General features: G+C 43.0%; 1 protein-coding gene across 16 annotated transcripts in view; it reads right to left on the reverse strand.

Moving 5' to 3' along the window:
• Positions 1-13396, reverse strand: part of SIK3 (SIK family kinase 3) — a 148013-nt gene that overhangs the window by 47613 nt on the left and 87004 nt on the right. For 15 of the 16 annotated variants that reach the window (XR_010592999.1, XM_024103067.3, XM_005299746.5 and 12 more), the window contains one exon: positions 1586-1747. Coding sequence is in view for 15 of the 16 variants with exons in the window: in XM_024103067.3 (XP_023958835.3) it covers positions 1586-1747 (162 nt within the window). In the remaining variant the exon portion in view is untranslated. Of the gene's footprint in view, positions 1-1585; positions 1748-3436; positions 3462-13396 lie in introns of those variants that run through there. The other variant, XM_042851833.2, reaches the window with a different exon arrangement.

The following is a 13396-nucleotide window of genomic DNA, read 5'->3' on the forward strand; positions in this document are numbered from 1 at the left end:
TCTAAAAGGGGTTCTATAATTAAAATGCTGACAAACCTTTCACTATTTCAGCTCTGCCAGGTACTACAATATGGATATTCACCTAACCATTGAAAAGGAAAATGCACACACACATTATAGAGGGGAAAAATAAATACACAGGGAGGCAGAGAAAGGAATCATTCACATCGGACATCAATCATATGTGCCACCACCGGAGCAGCTGTTAGCATTACACTCCAGCCACTGGGCTAGGAGAGAAAGATGAATCTGAGGCGCTCTCCATGGATGCCTATTTATCAGGACAGCATGGAGCTCTTTCCACAGCTTTGGCATTTGCTGAGATCCATGCATCAATGGAATTAAATGGATTGCTATTTGCCATCCCAAAGGGAAAACCTGTATGGTGAGGTGGCCAAATGGATACAAGACCTGCCTTTGTTTTGAGCAGACATTCACCATTCATATGTATCTAAGTGACATTAAGGACTAGCTGGTGTATTCTGATCTAAGCCCAGAGAGTTTAGATGGTAGACTGACGACAGCCTCTCTGGCAGCATAAAAAAAAAAAAAAAAAAGCAGCGATCGTGATTTGCGGCGGCAATTCAGCGGAAGGTCCTTCGATCCGAGCGGGAGGGAGGGACCATCCGCCGAATTGCCACCGAATAGCTGGACCTGCCGCCCCTCTCCGGAGTGGCCGCCTCAAACACCTGCTTGCCAGGCTGGTGCCTGGAGCCGGCCCTGTGTGGAGCTGGACAGATCAGACACATTTTCATACTGGGAAGCAACACAGACACGAAGGTCTGTGCGACAACAGTTTAGAGAGTGCCTGTAACATGGGCTTGACTAGAAGGCACGCTAGCTGAAAAATATCCAGCCATTCCACCAGGACTTACTGACGCATGCCAGAACAACAGAGGCTCCTATCATTGTGCAAAGAGCCCGTTGCTGAAAACGTGTACGTGGCCTTGTTGGATCGTCTTCAGCTTTCCGCTCCGTTCTTGATATACTGCTAAGTGAGACGCTACTGTGGTGATTTTCTCTCTTCAACACGAAGAGAACGGAATTGATCAAAATCTCTTTACTTTCTCTCAGCCTCTCTACCACTAAACTTTGTCGTCTTTATTTTTCCACACTCCCTACCTCTTGTTCACCCTGCCCCACTTCTAAGAAACCCTAAACCGAGAACAGGACTCAGCCTCGAGGTCAGCCTCTAGTTGGTGTCTCGCACATTGGAAAGCGATTGGAACACCATAGCTTTTGTAACACCAATACTGCCTGCAGAGTAAAAGCCCAGTCTTTAGCACCATGAAGGGGGATATAAATCAACACTCTATAATTTATCAGAGCAGTAGCCGTGTTTGTCTGTATGCATAAAAACAACGAGGAGTCTGGTGGAGATTAATCTGTTAGTCTTTAAGGTGCCACCGGACTCCTCATTACTCTATAATTTGTCATTTGCTGGCTTTGGGCCACACAGAAATTTTAAGTTTCCTTTAACTGAACTGTGCTTCCTTCTTTCTGAATAGCATAAACAGCGAGTGCCTCCATTTATCAACTTCTAACAGCGGTTGCCTTCCTCCCCCTCCGCTAGCTCCCAGCTCACCTGCTATTTTGATGTTAAGGTTAGCATCCAGCAGCAGATTCTCTGCCTTCAAGTCTCTGTGAACTATGTGACAACAGTGACAAAAGTGGACAGCAGCTACAATCTGCTTGAACTTTCTCCGAGCTTCTTTCTCAGCCATCCGTCCATGGGCTACCAGGTGATCTGTAGGGGACCAAGAATAGAACAAATGGTTATTGGCACAGGAAAGACAGGCAGGAAATGGGCATCTGGGGTACTGCTAACAGGAAATGTAGAGGGATAAAAAAATAAAACAAGCAGTATTTCACCATGACATAATCTCCCTCCATTAAGAAGTACAAGCTTCAGTCCAATTAATGCTTAGGTTACTGGAGAGTGCTAAAAACTCACTGAGAATAGAAGGGCATTTTTCAGTTACAAGGGGCACGTTTTCATGGGGACAGACGATACTCAGAACTAAAGACTAACTCCTGCACTTTCACACACACATTCATCAGAGGAGGAAAGGAAGAAACTACCCAGCAAGGGGTTGGGCCTACTCCGGGATCCTCCTGACTCAACGGGTGCAAAATTGGGAGTTATGTTAGGGCTAATAAATGGTGTCACTATGACAATTACTCGTGCTGTCTACAAGCCAAGAGAAGTGTCATAAGGCTGGAGGCTGGTCTGCATTTAGAGAATAACTACACTCAGCTGTACAAGTAAAGATACATTTTGGAAGTATTAAACCTTCTGTGCAAGGCTCAATCCAATCTCTATTAGAAACCAAGATACCATCTCACGTGTGTGTGGGGTAGACTGGCAAACTATCCCACATCTCCCTACAGAACCACCTGGTGCTGGCCAGCATCAGAAACAGGATCCTAAACTGCATGGCCCTTAGGAACTGCCAGAGTGGATCAGACCCATGTTCCCAGGGCTTTGGAGTGGAGCCTGGAGCTGGAGCGTGGAGCAGCTCCGGGGCAGTGGAGCTGCAGGTTTTTGCCTGGAGCTGGATCGGAGCCGGACCACAGCTCCAAAGCCCTGCATGTTCCTACAATATAAATGCTACTATTTTATCAACAGGATTCTAGTAACTAAACCCTATAACACAGAGGAAGACTAGGAGTACAACTCCCTAATGTATGCCCAGATGTATTTCATTTTTGCAACACTTCCTGAAGCGAGGAACATTTTAAAATGTACATCCAGGAATTTGCCATCCTGTGCCTTTATGCTTGCTCAAATTTCTAGGTGTTTGCTGTTTTAATAAGTGACATTCATGTTTTTATATATCTGCACAAGTGTCATGAAGTGAGACTTTCTGCATAACTAATTCATCATTGCAAAAGTCAGGTAAATACTGCTCCTGGAGAAAGTCTGGGTACTTAGATATTTTTTTGGAATATTACCTTAATTTTTAAAAAAAAGCATTTCATTTCAATGTAACATCTGCTGAAGCTGGGCTTGTTGTTAGAAATATCCTGTCCAAGTACTGACCCAATTTGACCCTACTTTGCTGATAAGATCAGAATGGGAGGTGGCATGACTGCAAACCAAGATAAATTAATACACTTTACATTTAAACACCTTTACAAGGATAAAGCTTTAAAAAGACAGGATTCATCCCAAGAGGAATTGCGTCAAACTACTTGGCTTTCAGTTTTGGAGAGAGAATTTCAACCGGCAGAAATACAAACCCAAATCCACAGGCCTAGCCAAGTACCCTGATGCGTCTCTGCAAGTGTGCACAAGGGCAGGAAAGGTGGACAACGAGATAGGGAAAGCTAGATTATTGTAGGCAACTGAGACTGTCAAGGGGAAGCATCTCTCAAGAGCCTAAGAGAGATTTCCTTGAGGCTGTGCCAAGCAAAGTAGCATTCAAAAATCTACCTCTCCTATTTTATTACAGCAGAGGTTCTCAGTCTGTGACCCATGGATCATTCAATGTCCACAGAGCATTTGGGGACAGTCTGAACAACTGACAGGTTCAACTATAGTGGCTCCACCTCCTTGCTTCTATCTTCTACTACAGGCATTCCACGCTCATCTAGATAATTGAGGAGACAGAGAGGAAACAAGAGCCAGAGACTCCATCAGAATTATTAGAAAAAACAATGCAGTTTCCTAATATTTCTTTGCTTTGTAAGGAACCACCCTAGGTGTTGCATGATTTGCAAATGGGGTAGGAGGTGTTTCCCACAAGGGGACCACACTGAAAAAGCATGAGGAATCCTGGTTGAAGGCACACTAGAGCGCACACTAACCAAATATCCCAATATTTACAAATTGTCTTGTTTCCCTTACAAATGGGAAGAGCAACTTCATACACAACCCTATCCCATTATCCTCACTTGGGCCCATTCTCTATCTACAATAGCATGCATCAGGAACAACTACACAATAGTGCATTTGTTTCATGTGTTTCAGAGAGCCTCATCCGATTTAAAAAGCTGGAAGATCGCTACTGCTTGAGATCTGAAAAAGCTACTGTAAATACAGTTCATGGCACCTACTGACTTTCTTGTTCAAAGCAATAAGAAAAAAAGTTAAGGACACACCCTTATTACCCTTCATATCCTCCAGGTTAGCTACACAGCACTTTGTGCCATAGCGGGGCTAAAAATCAAGCTATGGAACAGATTAACCAAGCACCAAACAAAACGCATAGGTACTTTTTCTTCTTACTCCTGTCTCTATATACTTCAGAGAACATATAACTGTTAACACCTAGACTCCTTGAGAAGGAGTTCAGAAAGAAAGTGTGATAGGCTACTGGAATGCTCTCCAACCCCCCACACCCATGAAGGATGCCAGAATCACACAATCTTTGAAAGCAGACAGAAATCAATGACCCCTTGTAATGATGCTTTATGAATGTACACTGCAAAGAAATGTAACAAATGAAGACTTGACGTCACATCCTCCCACGTTTTGAGAGGCCATTTATTTTAAGTGAACTGTTGATCTGACCTCAAAAGACCCCCAAATCCAAGGCCTGATTGCTTCAATATATTTTACCTCATAAACTGCATTAATTAGAGAGCTTGAAAGAGAAGTCCGTTCTGGAGAATAAATACAAACCACTTCTGAAGGTTTCCCATCAGGTGGCTGCTTTGCCAAACCACCCATTAATTAAAGTACCAGAGACATAATTGTCTTGCAATAAATACTAATTACAAAGATACATCAAAGCACTTCTACTTGCTTCTGATGAAGAGTAATTCATTTCTTTGGGGGCTGATTTCTAATGCAGTTGGATAGAGTCTGATTAATTTCCCCCCCAAAATTTGCCATTTAAGTTTAATTTATTCCTACAGCCTTGTACATAGTAAGCACATCTGCAGCGAGTCTTGGAAGGGGATATATCCCCTATTATGATGTGACCCTTCAAACATTTCCTGCCAAGTGCAATGCCTATTACCACAAGTAGTCCCAACAGAGCCCATTAAGCACTATGCTTTACCATAGGTTCTTTACTCAGGTGAGTTGTCGCATTGACAAATGGAGCATGGTTCAGTGTAAACACTCCCATAGATTTCAACAGGCTATGGAGCATGTCCCAAGCAAATCAAATCACTCTGGTGCTTCAGTCTTTGCAGGATTGGGAACATCATTTGCAAATGTAGTAAACACACCTGATAATGCAAAATTCCAGATTCTGGTCGCTCAACACTGAAAATCCACATGTGCATTTTAAAAGGATTCTTAAGTGTCAGTACTGAAGGCAAGAAATCAAACTAATTATTCAATAAGGAATATTTCTGGAAGGTTCCCATGAGCATATTATGCTCTATCCAGATTCAAATACCAATGAGGATGAAAACATGCAAGAATAGAAACTGTACTTTGGTCATTGTTAAAACCACATTTCACAACCTAGAAAGCAATTGCCATTTCAGGACTTCCGTTTGTACAGATTTCAGCTCTTCTAATCAGGTTCTAAGAAATTTAATCAATCTTAACTATGTCAACCAGATATCACCACTTACAAACAGACTGGAGGGATGACATGACTTGTAATTTAAGACCATAGTTTGTTTAACACAAACAGATTTTGGGACGGAGTTTGGGATTGCATAAGAGAATCTCCTGTCACCCCACACTCAGGTCAGCTTCTGCTATGACAACTGCCACTTTTACAATTTGTTTTTCAGCTTCCTTAGGCATCATTTCTCAGAACTCTACCCTAACATTCAGATTTACACAAACATTTTGGTTTAATAAACACTTCAGAGTTTGATTCTTAAATGAAATTCTCCCAGACCTGTCTGCACACATAGCACTGTCTCCTCTTTCAGCACGTACAGCTTCATTAGACTGCAAAAATTCCTTGAAACTTAGATGTGAAATTTCACTTCCATGAAGAAAGCCAGAGTGGAGGCCCGTCCCTGAGCTTTGCACGTAGGCACCACACTTGCAAAATGCTGACATTTCTGTACAGGCTCTAGAAGGATAAAAACAATGAAGCTACAGAATACTTCACATACCACTGAAGGCAACTGTATTCTGAAATTAACCATTACCAGCTTAGTCTGCAGAACATCTCTTGTGCAAGGCAAGTCACACTTGGCCTAAATGTTGAACTGGGGGCCTAGCCACCTTAGTCCCACATGCATCAAATCCAGAAGCACAGGCTCTTGCAGCTGAATCCTAGGCATTCAGTGTTATCCTCAAGTGTTGTCTTCTGACCAGAAAGCCGTGTGTGACTCCACTTCAGTTTCTTTTCTAAAAGGATCAGTCACTGCTCTCCATAGAGCTAATATCAAGAGACCAATCCTGCTCCTGCTGACTTAAACAGAAACAGGATCAGGCCCAAAGGGAAAAGGCATAAGGCACAGGCTGGGAATTCAGCAGATTCCATTCCTGGTTCAACAATACACTCCTTGTGCATGACCTAGGCAAGTAGCTTCCCTATCTGTAAAATGAGGATAATACTGATCTATCACACGGAAGACATGTGACACTTTAATAAAGTCTGCAGGGTACTTCGAGACCCTGTGATAAAAAGGTCTTAGAGCCTGACATTCTAGCCAACCCCCTTTCAGTGACTGGCACATCAGGAGTGTCATCTTACATTTCTATAATGGTAGCACCTAAAACTCAGGGTTCACTTGTGCTGGATGATGTACATTTAGAGAGAGAGAGAGAGAGAGAGAGAGAGAGAGTGTCTCTGCCCCAATCAATAGGCAATCTCAACAGACCAGACAGACACAGGGCAGGAGCAGAGACAGAGGCACAGAGATCAAGTGACTCACACAAGGTCACACAGCAGTTCGGTGCCAGGGCCACAAACAGAACCCAAGCCTCCTCACTCCCTGCCCAGTATCCTGCCCATTGATCATACTGCCTCAGAGTTTTCCCTTAAAAGTACAAAACACCACTACACGGACTCATCAGTGTGTCACTTTTATTTGTGGCACGTATTACTGTTACATCAGCTAAAATGCCTTTCAATTAAGATTAGGGGTGGAAATACTCTCCCTCTCCACTCCCCCCCACCACCCCTGTTTGCTTACTCTATGCATTGACAGCAATTTGCGTAGTCCGTTTCATCCTTTCTCCTGCATAGCCAGTCCATTTCCTGTTTTGTGGTTGGTCTGAGAGAGAACCTTTCTGAAGTGTGATTGCAAACATCCCAGCCCCTGGCAGGGAGACTCAGGAACAGGTGGGATCTGAGATTAACTCACCCATTCAAACCAAATTGATTCCAAGTGGATAGTATGCATTTAAACACCTGAACATCTTTATTATTATTTTGAAACATGAATGCCCTGCCCTTCCAACTTGCTCTGGCTCTCACGGACCTCTTGTTGCATTTCTAGAGCAAAAGGCTGGGAATGATTTTAACTGAGCCAGTTTAGATAGTTTTCGGAGTCTCAGCTGTGTTAGTCTGTATCTGCAAAAAGAACAGGAGTACTTATGGCACCTTAGAGACTAACACATTTATTTATTTATAGTAAGGAGATATAGATACATATAGAACATGAAAAGGTGGAAGTAGCCATATCAACTCTAAGAGGCTAATTAATTAAGAGCCACAAGTACTCTGTTCTTTTTAGTTTAGATAGTAGGTGTGTGAGACTTCATGCAACACAGGAATCCGGTAGTTCTGACCACCACGTTCTCTTACAAGAACTGCAGGTCTAGCAGCACTAAAGCACAGATTTCAGAGTAGCAGCCGTGTTAGTCTGTATCCACAAAAAGAACAGGAGTACTTGTGGCACCTTAGAGACGAACAAATTTATTAGAGCATAAGCTTTCGTGGACTACAGCCCACTTCTTCGGATGCATATAGAGTGAAACATATATTGAGGAGATATATATACACACATACAGAGAGCATGATCAGGTGGGAGTTGTCTTACCAACTCTAAGAGGCCAATTAAGTAAGAGAAAAAAACTTTTGAAGTGATAATCAAGATAGCCCAGTACAGACAGTTTGATAAGAGGTGTGAGAATACTTGCAAGGGGAGGTAGATTCAATGTTTGTAATGGCTCAGCCATTCCCAGTCCTTATTCAATCCTGAGTTGATTGTATCTAGTTTGCATATCAATTCCAGCTCCGCAGTCTCTCGTTGGAGTCTGTTTTTGAAGTTTTTCTGTTGTAAGATAGCCACCCGCAGGTCTGTCATTGAATGGCCAGACAGGTTAAAGTGTTCTCCCACTGGTTTTTGAGTATTATGATTCCTGATGTCAGATTTGTGTCCATTAATTCTTTTGCGGAGAGACTGTCCGGTTTGGCCAATGTACATGGCAGAGGGGCATTGCTGGCACATGATGGCATACATCACATTGGTAGATGTGCAGGTGAACGAGCCCCTGATGTGATTAGGTCCTATGATGATGTCACTTGAATAGATATGTGGACAGAGTTGGCATCGGGCTTTGTTACAAGGAGAGGTTCCTGGGTCAGTGTTTTTGTTCAGTGATGTGTGGTTGCTGGTGAGTATTTGCTTTACGTTGGGGGATTGTCTGTAAGCGAGGACAGGTCTGTCTCCCAAGATCTGTGAGAGTAAAGGATCATCTTTCAGGATAGGTTGTAGATCTCTGATGATGCGCTGGAGAGGTTTTAGTTGGGGGCTGAAGGTGACAGCTAGTGGTGTGCTGTTATCAAGCACAGAGATTCCCTCAGAATGGAGAGCCTTTGGCAATGTGCCACACACAGCTACGTACCACGCCTCAATAGCTCCCTTCTTCCGGACGCTCCTTCTGCACCTCGGTTCCCTTGAGTAAAAGACAGGTTCCCTTTCCTGCCCTTTTGCTTTTGAGGGCATTTCACAATCTGGCAGGAAGGGGACTGGGTTTTCTGCATTTTTACAGCCAGCACACTCACTCTAAGACCTTCTGCCTTTGTGACCGATACAAGAGACACCCTCTTGATTGTGCTACGAGAGCTGCTAACTCAGGTGTATGCAAGTTCCTTCCATTTCCCAGGACATTCCACTGACTTTCAATCAATAGGCAAGAAAATGCTGTGTTAATATTTTTAGCTTAACTGCAGCAGTGAGTATCTTGGATTATCGGCACTAAAGAGGTGAACCACGTTAGGATGATTTTCTGTACAGCAGAACACGTGCTAAGTGAATTATATTAATGTGTAAAATTATATTGTCAAGCAGTGCTTGTTAGAGTAACTGTCATCGGTTACGGTGCCCCCCAATGGGATTTTACAAGGCAGACTGAATAATTCTATATGAGTGTAATGAGTCCGATGGAGGGGCATTCTGAATCAGAGCAAAAAAGAGAAGCAGAGGCAATCTAGATGCCAAATTATGTTTTATCTGAAATCCACTGGGGTACAGTACAAATCAACGAAGTGGGGAATAGTCACCAGTAAATCAGAGTTAATTGGTTTAGCAGGAACTACTATTTAGTGGATCATAAACTACTGTAAATTATTGCTGTTATCTCCTATATACTAACTACTATCATCTTAATCCAACTCACTTTGTAGGTACAAATTTGTATTTATGAAATAACAGATTTTTGAATGAGAAGATACAATGCATTAGAATATAACCCCCCGAGTTATATGCTCCCTATTCAATTTCTCAGTTTTCAGCCTCTGTAAGCCCAGAGTTTGGAGGACAAACTCTTAGGCTGTTTAGTTATAGCTTGGGCAATCATCTGGTGCAATTTTTATTTACTGTTGAGAGTTCCAGCTTAAATAAAGACATGTATGCTTTGATACAATGTGTTCGCTTCTTGACTCCACATTTATACTTCGCTCTTTTCTGTCTTATAGTCCCCTCTCTGACAAATTTCTCTGTTCCTGTCACTTCACCTTGTATGCCTTACGACACCATCTGGGCGTTTTGTTTTACAGTCCTTACAGTTTTCTTACTTCTGCTACAGCTCACTTCCTCCTTATTTCTTCTCCGTTTCTCTTTCATTACAGTTTATCTTTTATTATAGCTTATTTCCTTCACATTTCATTCTTGCTTTATCTTTCTCACTGTTTTCGTTTTTTCTAATAATTTCTTAGATAACTGAAGAGTCTCCAAGTATTTGTTCTTCTTGTTTAACTGCACTGTTCTTCCTTTAAGTTTTCCCCTTTTCCCCTTATAGCACGGTCTTCTCTCCTTCTAGGTACTGTCCCTACTATTCCTACTATCTGTCTTTCCTGTCCCTCCTGAACTGGACTTTCTCCCTTTCAGCTCTGTTCCTGGCATTCCAGGGACACAATTCGGCCCCGCTGTCCCTATCCTCTGGCTCCCCACTTCCTGCATCCCTTCTTTTCCGATGCCAGTTGCTGCCTCACTGGCTACTGGCCTCTCCCCCCCAACTCTAGGCAGCCTTCCTCCGGACTCCACCAGCTGTTTCCACTACTGTGCTGCCTGTCTGCAGCTGCGTTGGGCTGGGGGGCAGGAAGGCACTCTCCCCCCTACTCTCTGCCATGTATTTTTTCTTTTCCCCCAAAAAACAGCCCCGGGCTCAAGCTCATCCCACTTCACTGCCCAGAAATCCTTGGAGTTGTCTAGGCCGACCTTGATCCCACCCAGAGCAGCTGTTTTGGGCTCCCTTTTTAAAAAAAAGAAAAACCAATTTGAGGCTGTTTCTGAGCAGTCAACTTGTGCTGCTCCCATTGTGTGTTTGGCCCAACAGCCTCCAGTACAGGTGGGGCACTCACTAGCACTTGTGAGCTTTTGGAAGATGCTCGGAATCCTTCTGGGACAGCCTGGGTCGCAGTTGTGTGTGCCAACGGCAGGCTCATTCCATGGAGGGAGCAGCTTGCATCACTCAACAGCTACCTCTGGATGGGTTGACAGGCACAGACAGGCTCTCACAGAATCCTAGAATATCAGGGTGGGAAGGGACCTCACGAGGTCATCTAGTCCAACCCCCTGCTCAAAGCAGGACCAATCCCCAGGCAGATTTTTTCCCCAGTTCCCTAAATGGCCCTACTCACAACCCTGGGTTTAGCAGGCCAATGCTCAAACCACTGAGCTATCCCTCCCCCCTCCCGAACAGTCAGTGGTTCACCCAGGAGAACTGTAGCATACACGTTACTGCCCTCCCCATATACAGCAGCTCTCTCCCCCAGGCTAAACGAGCGTCCTTCCCCTGGCCAGGGTATCTCTGCATTCCAGTGCTTATTAGACAATAACCCATGCTCCTTCAATTACTGCCCTAGAGTTTCCATTTTTTCACTAATTCTATATTTTTTTCCAATCTCATTCATTTCCTACATGATTTATCAACGCACAGTATCCAACTTGTCATAATGACCAATTAGAAACAAAATGTCCTCAGATAGATGTAGCTAATTCTAGCCATGTGATCACTCTGAAGGAGTGTAACAATCTGGATAAAAAAAAAAAAACCCTTTCAGGAAAACAAATCAGTTGCAAAAATGTTTTTCATAGAAAAACGTAGAAGAATAAATCAGTCACTGAGATAAATCCGCAAGCTAATAACTGGAAAATCAGATAGTCCCTAGGTATTCCGCCATATTATCCACCTATCTTACGTCAACGAATAAGATGACAATGGACAAGGGCACTGGACCCAGAGCGCTTGGGTTTTAGCCCTGGTTCTGCCAATGACATGCTGAGACACCTGGGAAAGTCACTTCTGTGTGCCTCAGTTTCTCTATTTGTAGAGTAGGGATAATGATACTTCCCCAGCTATAGAAAGTGCTGTGGAGATCTACGGATGACAACCCCTATATAAGAGCTAGGTATTAATAATAAATATTTGAAGAAAAATAATCTTGTGAGTTATTTTAAATTAATCTCTTAATTTAATTTTTGTAATTGAGGGTTGAAGAGTATTTGTTGTTGTTGTTAATATTAATGAGTAAATAACAAACAGAAACATGTGTTTAGCCTATTTTCTGTTTGACCTCTCAGATAAAGGAATGCTGTCAAGACAGGTGGAACAAAAACGTGACCTACCATTAAGAGGTACATGTATTTGTTCACACTGTCAAACTGCCAGCTTGTGTGCATACGGAACATGTACGGGGCACAGAATACAATGATGTGCTCTGCAGTGCTTTGACCCTACAGCACACCACAAGCAGCTCTCCATCATTCCCGCTCACTGTTGTGCCTGATGAACGATCACATCAATCGCAGCTGAGTCAAAGACCTCGTTTACATGTGGGCCATTTGGAGGGCTTCTGAGCACACACTGAGCCTGTCTAATGAAAGCTCAAGTAGACAAGTACAGCAGCTCTGGCTGGAGCTAGCCAGGACTACAGTTCAGAAGAGCTAACAAGGGACAAAAACAGCTAAGCTTTGAATTTTAACATTCTTGAATACTGATGCCCTTCACAGCCACACCCCTTTACAGACATTATCATCCCTTTTCCAGTTCAAGAATTGAATCCTACGCTCACTTTGTGTAAAATGTTACATTTTAAAAAACTTCTGAAAATTTATTTAAACACTTCAAAAATCACTTCAAGTCACATTACATACAGAAAAGCCTACAGACAGTATGCAGAAATGTATAATGCAATACCTCACACATGATACAACGGAAATGATCCTTATACATGAGCAATGTTTCTCTTTCTTGACATTTTCTGAACACAGAACATTATGGTTGCACTTTCCCCCCCTTATTTGGGGGTTCAGTGCAGTGGTTTCACTTTAAAACTTAGCTTGTACGGCCACACATACTCAGAGAGCATTAAACAAGCAGCCAAAACTCTCACAACACAGACATGTAGCACAGAGGGGATCTCCCTGGTGTTCCATAACAGTAGATAATGGGATTCTTGATGAGGCTGTTCCACCAATGCACCCTGTACCAAGCTGTGATTTTTGCCACGTTATGTGCACGGAAAAATATTCTACCCATACAGCTGTAGGAAGGGAAGCATAGCTCTTGAGATGATGATAGGTGCAAGCATGCAGCCTATTCCAAGCCTGCTTACCCACATATTTTGGCTGGATTACCAATGGAAATTAAAAGTCACTTTAAATACTGAATATGTTAAACGTTTCCCCTTCTCCAAAAACACCTTAGTCTTTTTACAGTAGCTGCACTGTAAACGAATAGCAGGGAGTTATCACTACAGCTGTTGTGAGAAGGAAGATTCCTCCAAAGACGTTCACAATAAATCCAGTGACTCCAAAAATGGTAGATACTTGAATGAAGGGAAACCTGGTAAGCAAATTTTACCTACAAAAAGATCTGTCGTACACCTTCTGATTTCCAACCTTAGAAGGCAGCCTGCAGTACACTTAGACTATTTCTCTTGACAAAATGAAGATGCGAGATTCTCTTCAGTGTTGTACATGCTAATGATTGCAAGGAAAGATTATTTTCCAAATGGGCTTCTGTTTGGTTCCCTCCCCACCTCCAATAAACTGCTTCCCACGTTAGAACAAAATGTCT

The sequence above is a fragment of the Chrysemys picta genome, chromosome 16 (assembly GCF_011386835.1).
Source record: "Chrysemys picta bellii isolate R12L10 chromosome 16, ASM1138683v2, whole genome shotgun sequence".
Taxonomy (NCBI): Eukaryota; Metazoa; Chordata; order Testudines; family Emydidae; genus Chrysemys; species Chrysemys picta.